Source organism: Trichosurus vulpecula, chromosome 5, assembly GCF_011100635.1.
Source record: "Trichosurus vulpecula isolate mTriVul1 chromosome 5, mTriVul1.pri, whole genome shotgun sequence".
Lineage (NCBI taxonomy): Eukaryota > Metazoa > Chordata > Mammalia > Diprotodontia > Phalangeridae > Trichosurus > Trichosurus vulpecula.
Genome location: NC_050577.1, coordinates 279,091,220 through 279,108,806, shown reverse-complemented (window position 1 = coordinate 279,108,806; position 17,587 = coordinate 279,091,220). Strand labels below are relative to the sequence as shown.

The following is a 17,587-nucleotide window of genomic DNA, read 5'->3' as shown; positions in this document are numbered from 1 at the left end:
CAATACATAGGACATGAGCATCCTGTGTCCTATACCTATCCTCAGAGGATTTTACTGTTGCTGACTTGTTCACCTCTACCCTTCTTTCTTTTGGGCCTCTTGCCCTTAGGTAAATACACAGGATGGGAATATCCTGTGTCCTATTTTTATTCTCGGGGTATCCTATGGTTACTAACTCATCTTCCCACGGTCACTAACTTGTCTTACAGAGTAGAAAGCTGAAGTTTAGATTTCATGAGAGGCCTTACTATCTTACTTATTCCTATTTATTCAATTTGTCCTTTTTATGAGAAGTCTTCGCTCGTTCCATTCAAGGGGGTTGGACAAGATGACCTTTAAGCTTCCTTCCAGCTCTGATCTTTGTGAAGAATAGGTAGTCAAATATCTGCTGAATGGAATTATCAAGACTCCCACATTCTTCTTTGCGATAGAAGGATCTGGTCTAAGGATTCAAGAGTGATGTAGGCAAGACAAAGTACAAACAGAATCCCAAACCCTAGAGAGTTTTGCAGAGTAACTATCTCCTTGACAAAAGACAGGAATACTGTAGTAGGGGGTGAGGAAAAAAACAAAAGCAAAACTGCAGCTTTCAAAACAACACAAGCTAAGGAAAGTCAAGATGATGATTGGGGAAGGGGAGAAGGAAGGCAGTAATGACCCAAAGTGCATCTCTGCTAGACAATGAGGGTGAGGACAAAGAACAGTTGTCAAAAATGAAAATGGTCCACAGCCCCACTAGGTCTCTGCTTAATAAGAGAAAAGATTTAAAAAGCTGATAGTAACCCAATAAAAGGCACCTTTCCCATGCCTGCCAGGCTCAACATCTTCCATGTGTTCCTTCTAGCCACTCACACAGGCAACAGAAGTAGAGGCATAGGCAAATAGATGTGTACAAGGTAATAGCACAAGGGAAGGAGTCAGCAAACCTTGTCCTATAGAAAAGAGGCACTTAGGACAGCTCAGTTAAAAAATAGGAAAATCCTAAAAGCGATAGGAAAATAAGATCTAAGGATTAAAAAAAGTATGTTAGCTTTGATTTTTACCCCTCCAAGGAGATCTGACTCTGAAGTCACTAACAGTGACCTGAGATCCAAAATTCTTGTTATGGAATTTGTGGCCTCTCAAGAAGGCTCAAAAAATGAGGAAGCTTAGGAGACTCAAGATCCCTGTAGAAGAGCGTGAAGACGTTGGCTGTTTCCCCCCCTTCTCATCCAACTCCACTTTTCCCCGGACATTCAGGCCTGATTACTTAAGCTTCCTCAGAGGCTGCATTCTAGGCAGAGCCTTACCCTATCCTCCCTGTCTCAATCACACAAAACCTCTTGTAAGACAAATGTTTCCTAGTCTCAAGTTTCATTGGGCATTGGGATCACATAAGCAAGAACAAGCTGAAGTCTGTCCTAGGAGGGGTTCGAGAAGAAAAACTGGCATCAAGAAAAACTTCCCACTGATCAAAGGTGGCAGAGAATGGCCCCAACACACATTATGTAGTAAGCTATTCATCAAATTAGGGGGAGCTAGGGGATACTGTGGATGGAGCACTGGGCCTGGAGTCAGGAAGACCTGATTGAGTTCAAATCTGGCCACAGACACTTCTTAGCTGTGTGGCCCTCAGCCGGTCTCATAAGCCTGTCTGCCTCAGTTTCCTTATTTGTAAAATGAGCTGGAGAAGGAAACGGCAAACCACTCCAGTATCTTTACCAAGAAAATCCCAAATGGGGTCATCAAGAGTTGGGCGTGACTGAAACAACCAAACAACAACAATTTTCCAATTGTCTTTATCTGATCATTTACCTAGAGCTCCTTACTTGCTGACTGTTCTGTGTCTCTCCTTAATTTCCCCACCCCCCATCCCCCAGCCAGGGCCCTAAGCTCTATGTTATGGGGTAATGTTCTTTTGTGGCTTATAGCCAAGCCAAGCACACACCAGGTGCTTGAAGAGCAGCAGTGAATGGATTTGGATTTGGGAGGGGCACAGAATTAAGTGCTAAGGAAATGCTTTACAATTATTAGCTCATTCAGTCCTCACAACAACCCTGTGAGTTAATAATAATAATAATAACAAACAACAATAGCTAACTGTCAGATAACGCTTCCTTTGTGTCAGGGCTGTGCCAAGTGCTTAATAATGATAATAATGATAATAATTATAGCAATAGCTAACATTTAGATATGTTTCCAAAGTCCTTGATCATGGCCGTAGTGACCACCGAGTTGGTGAGGTGGCTCTGCTTGCCCTTCCTCATATTTCTGGAGGTTGTTATTGTGTTTGTCCTTCGTTCTCGAAGAGGACCATGACGTCAGGGAAATGATGACATGACTTGCAGTTGACTTGGATTTGAGTGAGGGAGGGCTGTGCAAGGTCACCAGCCTCATTTTCTCCTCCAGAGCCATCTGGGTCCAGTAGCCAGATATTCATCAGGATGACTGGAAATACCCAGGATACAATGAGAAACCCTGGCCCTTTCAGGCTAAGGTCTTTTCAGACTGAATGCCCAATAGGCCTCTTTAAGAAGTTAATCAAGGGATGGCCCCTTTAATCAAAACTCCAAAAAAAATCAGCCTGGGAAGGGAAGACCCTCAGGGTTCCTGGCCAAAAGAGAAACAGTTTCTATTCGGTATTTACATTCACTCTATGCTAGGAAGGCAGGGACCTATTGTCCAATCTATGAGCTATTTCTAGAGGACATGGCCCTGGCTGGGGTATGGTAGTAGCAGGGGCAGGACACAGGCTTGGCTCAGGCTCAGGGGCCCGGACGCCCTTCCTGGCTGCAGGGGTTGGGGCTGGGCTCAGCTGGGGCCTGGGGAGAGGGAAAGGGAGAGGTACTGGATGGGCCAATGTTGCAGGGATTGGAGTCCTTAGGCCCTGGGCCCAGCTGACTTGACTTCCTGGGAGCCAGGTGCAAACAGGATGTACATGTTACTGTGACGGTATCCTTGCAAATGTTGCAGTCCAGCCTGGGATAGAGGGATGGGGGGCACAGGGGAGCAGATCAAGATGAAGGAAAGCCAGGACCTTAGAGGTCATCTAGTCCAACCCTCTCAATTTACAAATCGGAAATGGGAGTATAGAGGAGACAGTGACCTGTCCAAGGTCACACAGCTAATGAGTAAAAAAGTTAGGATTTGAACTCTGGTCTTAGCAGTCCAACTCCATTGTTTTTTACTACTAAACCCCACTGCTATTTGAAGCAATCAAAACATTAGCTCAGAATCCTGCCCTGGACCAGCTGAGTTCCTTCATTATTTTATGGCTATCACCTTTTTCCTCATTGAAAGGATTCTCCCAGTCTAGGACAAAGATAATATCTCAGTTTGGTGCGCAGGCCTGTTTTCTTCCCCAGGCCCCCTTCCCTAGTCCACTAGGAATCAGGAAAAGTTCTCATCTCTTGGTGATATCTCCCTTTTTCCCCTGCCTCTCTGCCCCATGCATACACCCCACTTTCCCTACCAGAAGGTTATTAAATCTGGTTAAGATTAGAGATGGGGATGTCAGGAGAAGGAGCAGCAGGACCCAGGGAGCTAGGGCTCCAGGCTGATATAGCACTGCAGATAAACCTGCCTGGAATAATAAACAGCTATATTCCACCTCTGGCCCCCCAGCAGCAGGCATTGGGGGGTTTGGTAGAGGAGAGGGCAGTAGTAACAGTAGGCTTTCCTACTCATTGTCCCTTCATTCAGCCTGGAACTTCTTTAGGGGCGAGCTGGACATATTCCTGAAAAGCTCCATATTATCAGGTATCTGTCTGAATATCAGCATCTCTGCCATGTTGAGCACTAAGAAGGAAGGAAGAACAGGCAAGAAGGGTATCAAGCCCAAGCCAGAGAGATGAAACCTGACATCTGTATGCTTCAGGACTGCTTTTATCCCCATTCCTTTTTCTTATTTGTGCCCATAATGTAGCCCTGTCCTCTGTTAGGTGTGACCACTCGTGCTAATCCCTAGATGCTTTTGCCAACTGGTTAGGGCAGAGAGATGGAAGGGGAGAAAAGAGGAAACCCTAGAGATTGAGTTCCTACAGCTTGTTAGGAAGGAAGGCCCAAAGAAAGACTGTCTTATGGAGATCTTATTGGACACACATAGTCCCTCAGATTATTCTAAAGGGAGTGAGTGGTCACAGCTAAACCTCTCCTCGCTCTTTCTGTAATTCCAGAAAATGCAGCTTCTTCCTACATCAGAAGGCACTTGGCCCTCCCTCCACAACCTATGCAGCATGGCTAACAGTGATTGGCTTGGATGGTTTAATTTTATTTATCCTCGAATGAGCCACCCACCACTAACCTCAGTTTGGAAAATCTCATGGATATGGAGAAGGTCTCTTTCACTTGGTATTCAACAAGGTAGCTTGGGAAATCGCAACCTAGATCATCTCCACCATGATGCATTACTAGTGGTATTTCCTAAGCTCTTACCTGGAGGTTCCAGAGGTTTATTCTGGACATTATTATGCTTCTAAAATGAAGACCTTCCTGAGAACAGGAAGCTTATAACCTAGAGACAGGTATACCTGTCTCATTTGCAAACATTTCTGTACAATGCCTTGTAATTCCACCGGGCCATTTTGCATAGTCCATAAATCTAGAGCCAATTGTATAGTAGCTTTGGCTTCTTCGAAAGTATTACTCTGTTCAAGTCTCCCATCAAATTCATACATTTTCTTGTTAACTTTATATAAGGGTTTCAAAATCTGTCCAAGATGTGGAATGTGGTGTCTCCAATACACAAATATTCCTATGAGCTTTTGGACCTCTTTCTTATTGGTGGGGATAGTAAAATCTTGAATCTTTTGTCAAACTTGTGGGGGAATTTCTTGCAGTCTTTTATTTCATTGTATACCCAAAAGCATTACAGTTTGAGCTGGCCCTTGAATCTTTGCAGGGTTAATTTCCCATCCTTTGTTTTTCATATGATCAATTAAAAGTATCAAACTCTTCACTTCTAATATCATCTATGTACTGGGTAAGTTGTACACCAGGTAACTTTAATGAATCCAAATGTTCAGCCACAATCCTATGGCAAATAGTTGGGCTATGCAGATATCCTTGTGGCAATCAGGTAGAAGTATACTGTCAGCTCTGCCATATGAAAGCAAACTGGTCCCATTGTTTGGAGTCTATCGGGATTATAAAGAAAGCATTGGCCAAATTAATAACTGCATACCAAGTCCCATCATATTTCTTGATTCTTTCTGTTAAGGTAACAGTATCTGGAACAGCATCTTACAAGGGTGGAGTCACTTTATTCAATTGTCTATAATCCACTGTCATTCTCCACGTTCCGTCTAGCTTTCCTACTGGCCATACAAGATTATTCCATTGAGTGATTGTAGGGACTATCACTCCTGCTTCAACATATTCTTTTATACTATTGGAAATTTCATCTTGCCCACCTGCCACATGATGCTGCTTCAAAGTAATTTCTTTAGAAGGTTCAGGTAAAGTCATTGGGTCTATTTTTATTTTTCTCACTAAAACTGTATTATTTCCTATCTTCCTTACTGCAAATCGATATCTCCCCCTCAGGCAAATTCAGTCATACCTTTCAATATATCTATTCCAATGATGTATTCAGGAATGGGTACAATGACCATGGTATATTCTTTCTTATGCAATTGCCTAATTTTCATCATCAGTTTGACTTTTCTGGCTGATATTTTAGCCCCTTTTAGTTCCTGTGATGGTAATAGGAGTTCTGTGCTTAAATTTGTCAGAACTTCCATAAATCAAGGTGGCCTCTGCCCCAGTATTGATCAATGTCCTAGTTACAGTATTTGATCCATTTTTTCCAATATATTATCAGATTATCTGGAGTCTGTAATCCATTCTGTGTGTTTCTTTAATCTGAGCTAGGGCGTGGCCTATTTCCTAGTCTCCCTGAGCATGTGACTCACTTGGATACAATGTTCAAGATCTGTAGGATTTGTAGGGGCAGTTCTTACTTCTCTATTCTGTCTGCTATTAAGCCCTTTATCTTGGTACATTTTGTTTAGCTTGTTAGTTGCAATACCATCTATTCTTCTAAAATCTACCCCTGCTCCCAATAGAGTAGTAAACATTTCTTTTCTTGTCACTCTGTTATGACATTGAACCTGCTGCTTTTTTGCTCTTCTCTCTTGGGGAAATTTATCTTTTCCCCAGTCTCCTAAGTCACTTACCTATGAAATCTTATCCAACACCTCTGAAAGAAGGTTTGTTCCCTACTTCTGCAATTATGAGAGTCAGAATTAGGTATTTATAAGCAGGGGGAGCCATTTTAATGATCAAATTTCTGTGATAGACTCTTAAGGGTGTATCATAATAAATCTCACTATTCCCCAAAATAATAGCAGTCTTCATTACCCCCTCCTTTAACTTTCTCATAGAGTCCCTAATTGAATACAAGGATCTATCTGCAGCTGGCCACATAGAATCAGCACGATATTCTCTATTACCTGCTGTTGCAGCTAAAGCTAACAGATTAGTTGTTTGGTTACCTCTTTGCAAATGATGATCCCTAAAAACTTGCTGTACAAAAAGATTCTGGCCAATGCATATGAATCTCATACAAGCCACAGTATCTACAGATACTCCTGTGGCCCCTTCATCACTGATTCTCACCATCCAAGATGTTACCAATTCTCCCATTCTCTGGTGAACCTACTCAAAATATCCGTGATTTCCTGCTGTGTAAAATCCTCCAACATCTCTCTGAACACTGTATTATTATCTTGGGTTTCTTGCCTCCTTTGCTGTATGGGGCACACTGCTGTTTGAGGAGCCTGGTCTGATACTGTATCATTCTCTGGCTCCATAGCATCATACCACAAAGTTACATTTTGTGTCTCAGCTTCTGATATTGTATCAGCCTCTTTAGACTCTCTCCCCTTGTCACCATGGTAACTAGACTGGTTCTTAGACTCCACCTGGCCTGAACTGAAATGTGTTGTTGACTTCCTTGACTCCCTCAGTCTTCTAGTTGAACTAACAGCAAAATCAGTAGATTTCTGAACAATAATCTCTTGTTCTGCCACCTGAGATCCCCCATCTTACTGTGGTAAAGAAATATTCTCATTCAACCTAGCAGACATCTGAGTTCTCTCTAGTAACAGTCTGTCCCTGATTTTATATATAATATGATCTGCTGTGAGTAAAATCCAGCCTCTCCCAGAGATTGCTGTTGGCAATTCTCTCCCTGGCTTAACTGTAATTTCTTGCAAACATTTTTCCAAACCTCTAGGTTCTCCCCTCTGTAGCTTCTGTTTCCAATCCTCACACAGTCCTGTGCTTTTAGACCATTCCCTTGCTAGGAAGGAATAAGGTACCTCCTCCCATCCTGGGATAACCATTTCTTCCTCTAAAGCCCTTCTACCTCTAAATAGAGATCTTATACCTTGCGAGCCTGTTCGAGACGGCAAATAATTGTCAAAATGCCTATGTGGTTCTGTATCACAAAATATATGTGACTCTCCACATAGAAAGTAGAAGAAGTAAACCATTTATTCAGAAACCAGAGGAATAGATCACTTAAGCCATCCGCCCAATCCATCACAGCAGAAAAGAATTTGATACACCATATAACAGCATGGAGCCTTGCCATCCCCAAACCATCTGCCCCCTGATGGATCCTTCCCAAAAATACTCACTCACAGCCACCACAGCAAGTCTGCTCTTTCCCTCAGCTCTAACTGTCTTAACGAGTCTCTCAGCATTTCCTGTGACACAATTTCCTTTTCTCTTCAGCAAGCTCCTTCTACCACATATGACTTCGGCCCTCTGTGACATAAGAAGGTCACACGGCCTATTAATGGGTGGGAAAGATTTTCAAATCTAAGTTGCTATTACAGGTTGTGAGAGGAGTGGGGAACAATAGGGAGGACTCTCTCCATTGAACAGATGAACCTAGAGAGGAACAGTGCTTTGAAGTGACCACACACCACTTTGGCATGGAGAGAGTCAGGGTAGAGACTGCTGCTGCCCAAAGGCTAGGATAAAGCTCTGTGGAAGGTTTGCTGGAGGGAGGGCCTTTTCAAGTGGACTATGGGATGGCTCACTTTTTCAAGGATCATCTCTGAGGCCCCCTTGTACATTTGAAAAGTCCCATCTGGGTTCTGGAAAACTGTGTTCATGGATTTGCGTGATGAATTGATGGTGTAGATTTTGTAGAATTTCTCCTCTGGCACCTCATTCCTTATTGCCTTGTAGTCGTGTTTCAGGTCTTTGCCAAAGTGCAGTAAGCTACACTGTGCCTTGTCGCCCACCTGCCGAGGAAGCCCGCCTTCCTTCTCTGGAGGCTGACAAAGAAATAATGTGGAGCCTAAATGAGAAGCCTCTAACCAAGGGGGCCAATTAAGGAGGGGAAAAAAGTCAAAGTCATGACTTTCCTAGCAGACCTAGTAGCAGGAGCTATTCACTTCCAAACTATGTAACATTTTACCTGTGTAACATACTACCCTGTTTTGAGGGCAGTGAGGGATGGGGAGGAGAAGGAGCCTGAGCCCCTAAACATATTGCCTCACCTGCTCTGGAAAAGGTCACAGTCTTATTCTTTGAGTAAAGGGGAGTGTCTACTAGTGAGACTCTGCTATAAGCACAAGTATCTCTTCCCCAGAAGGTTGCTTCTGCTAAGGAATTGAGAGGTACCTAAAGGGCCCATGACTCTCCTTATACATCCATATTTCCTAATCTCATCCCACAAATCTTCACATGCTATGCTCAAGGGTGACATATTGTAGTGCAGTGAGAAGCATGCTAGATTTAGAATTAGAAGAACTGTGAATTCTGATTCTGCTATTTACTAGAAATATGACCGCAGGCAAGTTGCTTAGCCTTTTCCTGGTTTGCCCAGGGATTTAGAGTCCCTTCTCGTATACATTCAAGATCATGGATGTGTAGGCACTGTTGATGGAGATGCCATTGACAATGAGAGTATTGGGGGCAATGACATTTGGGCTGGGATCTCCTTGAAGTAAGTGTCCCCTATGAAGGCCTGCACCGCTGTCATGTAGTCCAAGGTCAGTGTGCCTGTCTTGTCTGAGCAGATGGCTGTCGCATTCCCCATAGTCTCACAGGCCTCCAGGTGATGCACAAGGTTATTATCCTTCATCATTTTCTGCCAAAAGAAGAGATGGGAGAACTGGCAGGACTTCTCTAAGTACAGAAATTGGGAGACAGATGACTTCAAGTTCAAACCCTATCCCCATCCTCTCCCATTCACTAACCTCTTCCTCTGAAGAAAAAAAAAAATCCAAGATGAATTCTGTGGGTTCTTTTAAAAATCAAAGTCTTTTGTGAACATTTATATGATGACCAAATGGGATAGGGGTCCCTACCTATCATGGATGCTCTATTTCATCTAATGTTCTAAGGGAAAGTGAGGTAGGCATGTTCTCTGTCAGGATAATGCTGTTAGAATCTTCCATTCTCCTCAAGTGTTCTACAGGAAGGAAGTATTGAAGACCCTACTTCATCTTGACAGAATAGGCCAGTAAGATGGTGACAGCCAAAGGCAACCCTTCTGGTACTGACACTACAAGCACAGTGGTCCCAATGACAAAGAACCTGAGAATGTACTGGACATACATGGGGATGTATTCTACATTCCAACTCAGACCTTGCACCCCAAATGTGGTGATCTCAAAGGGCAGGACCAAGATGAGAACTGTGAGATCAGACATGAAAAGACCTGTCCAGGGAATCCAAGCAACATTAGACTGGACTCGGAGAGCACTACTGGGAAATGAGGGAACCTGAACTTGGAGATTAAAAAGTTTCTTCTCTAGAAAATTGCCTAAAACTCATTCCATTCACTTTGTAATGTAGCAGTCAATTCCTAGTCCTTCCCTTCGACATACTGGTCTTTGACTGCTGTTTTCCCTATTTCTGTTCATTACAGGTGGCTCATCCATTAGAATAAGTGCCTAGAGTATAAAGACTAGTAGCTAGTGCAGTACTCTGAATGCTGCAGGGGCTGTTTTAATGGTTGCTGGTAAGAAGAGCCTAATTCCTTGCTCATAGCTATGTCCCTTAACTCAGGATTTGAGTTTATGGGTACTCATCCCAAAACTCACTTGCCTAGATAGAGCTAATCTCACTCTATGCCTCCAAACAGGACAAGAGCTAACTATTGTTTACACAGCCCTAGCTCTTCTCCAATAGTGATTGTAGACTGAAGAGTAAAATACAAGATGGAATTGGCGGTAGATGAAATTTTAAGCAGGGCTCTTAAGTAGGCCAGGCCGAACTTTCTTAGAAAAAAAAAAGTGGATATTTTCACATGTTAATTTATTCTTTAACTAAGTGATTCCACAGCAGGTGTATATGGTATTAGTTAGGCAAAGAATGAAGTCTAAAGCTCAGGTATAGGAGAAAGGGACATGGGTTAGTAAAAAAAAAACCCTGCAAGTATCTATTTAATGTTATTAAGCATACAAGCATTGTTAAGTCATAAGGAACAACGAAATCTGTATCCTCAGCACCTAGTATAGTGCTCTGCCCAGAGAAGGCATTTAATAAAAACTGAGATAGGAAACTGACTGTTAGTAGGGAGGATTTCACTTCCTTTTAGAGTTTAGTTTCCCAGGATCCATGGTCACGGGAATATGTAGTTTCCAGGTGTTAGATGAAAACTCCCAGAATAGATTCAAGGATCCTAGACAGTATTCTTAGAATCAGTGACAGACAGTCCTACTGAGGCTGCACCATGAGATACAGGGGTGACATAACTGATATTTACCATGCTTGTGTAGAATGATTATATTGCTAAAGCTAACTTGTGAGTTTAATGTTAGCAAGATGCTTTCTTTGTCTGGTGCCACATAAAATAGGTGGGCATTGGTCAGTGAGTCAGGGAATCTATGAGGAATCCACAGGAAACCCATAGGGGTAATCTGTGTGTGCCTTGACCAGCCCCATCAAGGCTTGAGGGATTTAGGGGATGCACAAGTTAGTCATAGAGGTAGTTGCCCCTCCTTCTTGCTGGCCCCTGTGAGAAGGGTGATTAGAGAATGCTGTAGGAGTTTATGCTTCATTATCTACACTAAAGGGGAAGACTAGACCGCAATAAAGCTGATTATTAACCCCTTCAAATCTGTCTTTCCTGTCTGACCAGATGAAGAATGAACCTGTTAGATGCTGGAATGCAAAAACCTCCCGTGCCTCCAGCGCGTTATCAGTGAAACAATTGACGTAGTTAAGCTGGATCTATGCAGACTAAAGGAGTCTGTGACACTGGGATAGTTGTTCGTTGTTTCTCAGTTGTTATTTCTTGTAGCTCTGGTTCTATGGAGCCTCCCAAGGGATGGGAGGATGGAATATGGACCCCTTCCTTGGAGTGGAAGGATGTGACCCCTACCAGCAGAGACCTTGAGAAAGTTTTGCTGAAAATTGGGGATACCCTTAATAAGAAGGGAGCTAGAAAGGCTGCAGGAGTTGTAGAAATACTATGGGAGATCCAGATCAACTTAACATTGGAGGAGTGAGAGAGTCAGTGTTTACTGGCAGAAGTGGCAGTGTTCAGGACCAGCCCAGAGAGACGTTGACGCAGGAGCAGTGACGGAGGCAGTGACTGCAGAGCAGGAGTGGCAGCCAAGCAAGCAGCAGCAGCAGCAGCAGTAGAAGCAGTTTCTCCATTCCCACAGTAAGGCCCTGAGGACATAACCCCTGCTTCCCCCTCCCTACCTCACCAGTACTCCTGAGGAGACAGGCCACAGCAGCAGCCACAGGAGAAAAAGGCAACCTTGGGCAGTGGGAGAGTAGAGCAAGCAATTCAGTTTCTTGTGTTGTAGTCTGGTTAAGGTTAACCATTGTGAGAAAAAATACTGACAAGCTACTGTCGATGGAAGTCGAGTTATGGGAGGTTCAGAATGATTTCTCCCAGGAATGGGAGGGAAAAGAAGCCTGTGAGAAAGCCCAAGGAATGTTAGAGACTGAGACCCAAATTCTCAGGGCTCGGATGTTTATTATTCCCTCCACTCAAGAGGCAGAGTTATCTGATGAGGTGGAGGAAAACTTTGGATGTGTTATAGTGAAGAGAAAAGGTGCACTGGAGGAGTCCCTCTTAAACCTCCCAGAATTGTTAGAGACTGCCTCAGAACAGAGTCCTTTGAGAAGAGGGAGCAGAAGTTTCTTTTGAATTTCCCTTCACTAAAAGAGAGACCCAGAGCACAGCAAAGGCTTATAGCTCCTATTGAGATAAAAAAGGAGCCAGAGGAGAAGTTTCTTTTGAACTTCTCAGAGTCAAGGCCATGGCCAGAGCCAGGGCAGTGTGAGGGAGGCTATGCTAGAGAGAACCTAGGTTGGAGTAGCCCTGCCCCTAACTGTGCAAAAAGGGTGGAGATGCTAGAACTGTATTATGCCCACAGCACCCGCCAGAGCAGCCCCTCCCCATGTGAGGCTGTGAGAGGATGAGCTGCCCTGGAGCTGGGGCAGTGCCGGCCAGAAACAGAAGCTGGGGAGCAAAGGCCCCAGGAGCCTGCTGTTCCTGGACTCTGGTAAGAGCAGCGAGAGCCCTGGCTGAAGCAACCCCACCCTGCAAGGTACGGCAGGGCCTGAGTGCGCTGAAGGGGTGGGGGCCTTGGACATAACCTTTGAAAACCAAACCAAAATTCCTTTTATTTCGTATGCTGATGGATTATGTAGTGTTGGGGGATGTGGCCATGAGTGAGCAATGTTCTATTTCTTTATTTCTCCCAAGTTAGACAGCTCAAGTGGAAACTGGCAGAGAGGTGCTCTGGAGAAGAACATTTGGTGATTTGGATTCTTGACAATTTGGCAGTTAATTAAAAGCTTTGAGGTGCCCCCTTTTCCCATCCTTCTTTCTTGGTGGGGCTTCCATCATCCAATGGAGATAGAAAGTAGCAAACAGGAGTGATAGGCCAGACTCCACACACAGAAAAGCATCAGTCAACATCAGCAGGAACAAAAATGGAGCTCCCAGGAAGCACAGCTCCATCTTATCCTTGTTAAGAACACTGAAAAAATCTCAGCAAAGTCCCCAACTCCCAAGTGCCAGGCTGGAAGGGGAGGCTTTGGACAGTGTTGGGTGATGGTGGTGGTGGGGAAAGGCACAGAGCTTTACTGGGCATTGGTTAGAGCTCATTACTGGAAAAGGTCATGGTGGGAGGGGGAAGGGTGGACAACCAAGGGTCAGAGGGTGAGCTCCTCTTGCTGCCTTAGCCAAATACTACAACAAATACAACTACAACCTAGTTGACAATAGGTAGTTTTTAAGCTAAGTTTTGGGGTGTGGTGGAGACCCCTCAGAGGACACAGGACTGCAAGGAAACAGACTTAGTAAATCACAGGGGATTCAAAGCTGGTAATTGGGCAGTTAGGCCCTGATCTTATAAACCCTGTGAAGGAAGACCTGCACAGGCTCTGACTAGAATAGCCTTCTTCAGCCTCTCCTGAGAGCTCCACAAACACTAACTTCCTTACCCATCCTGACACCCTGAGTTGGCAGAGTCTTGGCAGACTGCTTTGCAAGTACCAAGGGTTATACTACATAGAAAGCCCAATGTTATTCTCTCTAATTGCTTGTCTTGCCCAAGATCTGCCACTTTCTAGTCCCTAATATGTGTTTAGCTGGAGGAAAAATCAGAACCAGTTCACCTCTTCTGCTCTCAGATCCCAGGAAACACTACCTACCACTCAATGCATGATCCCCTCCAAAGTCAAGGTTTTTTTTTCCCATGACATTTGAAAACGGGCCTCTGTCTGTTGTGACCACATGGCAGTTTGGAGGAGAATGCACATTACACCAACAGGGCAAACACAAATACACAACACACCCAAATTGCTTGGTTTACTTTATTGTTCAAATGAAATCCTTGAAGGAACAAAACTGGTTCCACAAACCATAACTGAAACCTCCCTTGGCTCCAGGGGCAGAAAAAGAAGTTCAGTCAAACTGAGGCTTGGCAAACGAAGCTGAGACTTGGTCCCTCAACTCACTCGGTGTTTTCCCTCATCTCTTAATTATTACCACAGAAAAAAGAGAGAGGGAAAAGAAGAGGAAAGAGATAAAAAGAACTCAGGAGAGACACGTAAGGAAGCCTAAAAGAGCTAAGGAAATTAAGTAGAAATTTTCGAAATGGAAGTCTTGTTTAAAAGCAATAATTGTCTACAGGCTGATTGTGCAACTCCCATTCCCCCCTCCCTTCCCACCCCAATCCTATATTATCCCTTTTAGAGATATTTTTCTCCCTCTGCATCTTTGTTTAGCTAACAAAGATGGCTGACACTGGTTCGTGGGAGCTAAGAGGTTTTCCTGTGTTCTGTGCCCACAAACACAGGAAATTATTTTGGGAGCCAATGTCTTTCTTTAAAAAATGCTAACAAAAACACTAGTGATTTACAGAGCCCGACATGAGGAGACCCCAGCACTGCTTGCATCAGCTAGGAAGCCTCTGACCCCAAACACAAATTCAAAGTCAAATTGGGGGTCCCTGAACGTGTCCGCTCTTGCCTCTGATGGCTGGGTGGGAATCCACACATGGTGCACACACAGGAGCAGTAGACATGACAATAAGAAGTCCCATTACCACGTGGATATCACAAGAAATGGTCAGAGAAGGGAGGAAATGTGAGAAATCAGGGATGGAAGCCAGAGTTCTAAGGATCAAACTGACGTCCCCAGGCTGTGTAAGGTGCTGTCTGAGTTGGATACTGCTACCTGCACTGGGCTAGGGTTCAAAGCACTGTAGTTTTCATTGCTGGATAGAAAGGATAGAAAGGATGGGGGTTCTTTGCTCCCAGTGGCCTTGGGGAACCTGTCTATCCCAGGCTCTCTGCTATCTTCATCTTCCTCACTGCCATCCAGGAGTGGTGTTCTTGGCTCATCTTCTTCCAGGGTGAGTTGGGGATGAGTCATGAACTTATGGATAGAGCTTTGGGTTTTGCGTTTCTCAAGGCCTTCAAAGAGAGAGCTACAGAATGCTTTCACGACTTTAATCTATACAAGGAAGGAAGGAAAACAGGGAAGTGAGATAAAACCTGTAGAGGAACTGGATTCTTGAAGGGAGAAACAAAATGAAAACCATGAAACACCACTGAGCAAAAACTAAAAGTAAATATACAATTAGGACATTGTGGAACACTAGAAATAAATATCACATGGTTCAAAATTCAAGCATATAGGTGGAATGGGGGAAAGAGTGATGGCAAACCAACTATGGCATTTCAAAAGCTTCATAAAAAAGTAGAAACCCAACACGAACGTGACATTCCCAAATAAACCTCTCAGATCAAAACAAAAGTGTAAAGAAGCATTAATTTTTTAATGTACATGGGAAAGAAGTAGAAACCAAATACTTGAGAAACGATTTTGAAATGTGGATTGGTGCTATGGACAACTTCTATTGGAGGGAGAATAGGAAATGTCCCACTGTGGTTTAAATAAGACACATCTCTATTTAGATCTATGTACACACATGTTGGGGTGACAACAGTAAACTCTGCATGCTGTGTAGCAAAAACATGCCAGACAAACTGTGACTCTCAGCGGCATGCAGGCAATGAGAGCTCTGGCAGCTCATGGTTTGGGCACATTGTGCACATGCATCCACACACACCCACACACTACTCTGGCCCTGCCCCCAATCACCACCCAAGAAGAAGTGGGGCTCTACTGTCCAAGGAAGGACCCAGCCCAGCCTAGGGAAGGGGGCGGGGTCTCAGATGTGGGGACATGAGCAAATGGGAAATTGATTTTCAGGAAGAGCTGCTGTCTATAGGAAAAAGGGAGAGAAAAAAAAGTTACACCATGGGGGAGGTGGGTGGAGAAGGAGGTGGAAGAGGAGAAGAAAGAAGGAAGAGGAGGAAGAAGAGGGGAAGAGGAGAGAAAGAAGAAGAGAGCGAGCAGGAAGAAGAGAGGAAGGGGAGAAAGAGGGAGAGAAAGGAGTAAGAGGAGGAAAAAGAAGAGAAGAGGAAGAAAAAGAGGGGGAGGAAGAAGAGAAAGAAGGAAGAGGAGGAAGAAGAGGGGGCAGAGAAAGGAGGAAGAGGAGAAAGAAGACGAGGAAACCTCTTGGAGTGGATGTGAGCTCCTAGCTAGGTCCAGCCTGGCCTGAGAGAGAGGGAGAGAGGGAAGGAGGGAGGGATGGGAAGAAGAGAGCTGATGTGAGCAGCCTTGCCCACCAGCAGACGACCCTTGAGTGACCTCTCCCACCCACAGCCAGCTCTTGGATCTTCTTTTCAGGTGGTAGGCCAAGGAGTAGAGATCAAGGAAATGGGGGAGCAAGTCCTCCCCTTTCCCTTCATGAGTGTCATAATGGAGTGTAGGGAGCCCTGGCCCTGAATGCTTGCCACCCCTCTCTCACCCCCACCCCACACCCATCCTTGCCTTCATGGCCATCTGGGAGGAAGGCGGAGCACACTGGGAGACCTTGGAGGGTGTGGGGGGAGTAGGGTAGGGCTGGAGAATCTCCAAAACCTGCCACAAAGGCTGGGCGTGGGCTGGAACTGAGGCACTGCTCTCCTGGCCAGCTGCACAAGCTGCTTGGGGCTGCCTCCCTGTTGTTCACCACAGAAGTAGTCACCTGGCATGGCTGAAGCCACATCTACTGTCAGGTCTGCTCAGTGGATGCTGAAGAAGAATGTGAGCTAAAGCTTTTGCTAGTCTTACCCCAAGGGGCAGGTAATTCCAGATGCTGAGGTCCTACTGAGTCTGTTCTGGATACCTGTGATTCTTTTCCCCATATAAAGGTGAGACAAATGGTAGTTAGGCAGGGGGTGGGGGACAGAGAAGCACAGATATGGAGGCAACTTTAGTCTCTCCTGCCACCCTAGGCAAAATTGAAGTCTTCAAGAGAAGGCAACAGAAAGTGATTTGGGAGACTAGATTACACCCAGTTGAGTACATTACTTTGTTAATAGGTTACCTGTCTCTTTGCTACATGTATACATCTGCCCTCAAACAGAAATTGGCAAGAGGTGACATCACCTGTTCTACCTGGCCTCAGCAGATAAGGCAGATGGCTATTGATCAAGCTTTCTGTTCCCCTTCCTCAAGCAACCTTGTAGGTCAGCCAGGAAATAGGGATCCATAGCTCTGGAGGCTCCTTGTCATACAATAAAACCAACTTAACACCTTGACCCAGGAGAATCAAAGGAACACACAGTGTGGAAGGCTAAGGGGGAGGCCCCTGCCATCTCAGCCTCCCCAGCTCCACCCACTGAACCCCTAAAGTAATGGTTCTGTTCTCTTTGCCTCAGACCCTAGAGTTTAAGGTAGGTTATAAGTGCCCTCTCTTCCTACCTTCATGATCCTGGCACTTCCTGGTCTTTGAGAGGTTCCTGGGGATGGATTACTTGTACCAAAGCTTAGAGAGTAAGGCCTGATGGGTTAGATAGGACCCAACACAAAAGCTTCCTTCTCTGCTGCTGACATACATGGGTCAAGTGCAAGCCTCAGCACCCTGTAGGAGATGTGGATGTAACTCACCTGTGCTCCAGAGAGCTCCACTCTCCCAAAGGAGTCAGGAGTAGTGTAGGATGTCTTTACTTATGTGCCACAAGTCCAGAGGCCTCCAAATAATGGATGACAAGAAATGGAAAGTGAGAGGAAAAGAATGCCTAAAATAGGAAAGGAATTTCTTTGGGGGAATACAAACCA

General features: G+C 44.7%; 1 protein-coding gene across 1 annotated transcript in view; it reads right to left on the bottom strand.

The window, feature by feature from the left end:
• Positions 1-14,596: 14,596 nt before the first annotated feature.
• Positions 14,597-17,587, bottom strand: part of LOC118851336 (plasma membrane calcium-transporting ATPase 4-like) — a 534,859-nt gene continuing 531,868 nt past the window's right edge. The window contains exons 24-25 of the mRNA XM_036760788.1: positions 15,584-15,601; positions 14,597-14,929 (exon numbers count right to left, since the gene is read on the bottom strand). Coding sequence (XP_036616683.1) covers positions 14,597-14,929; positions 15,584-15,601 — 351 coding nt within the window. The remainder of the gene's footprint in view (positions 14,930-15,583; positions 15,602-17,587) is intronic.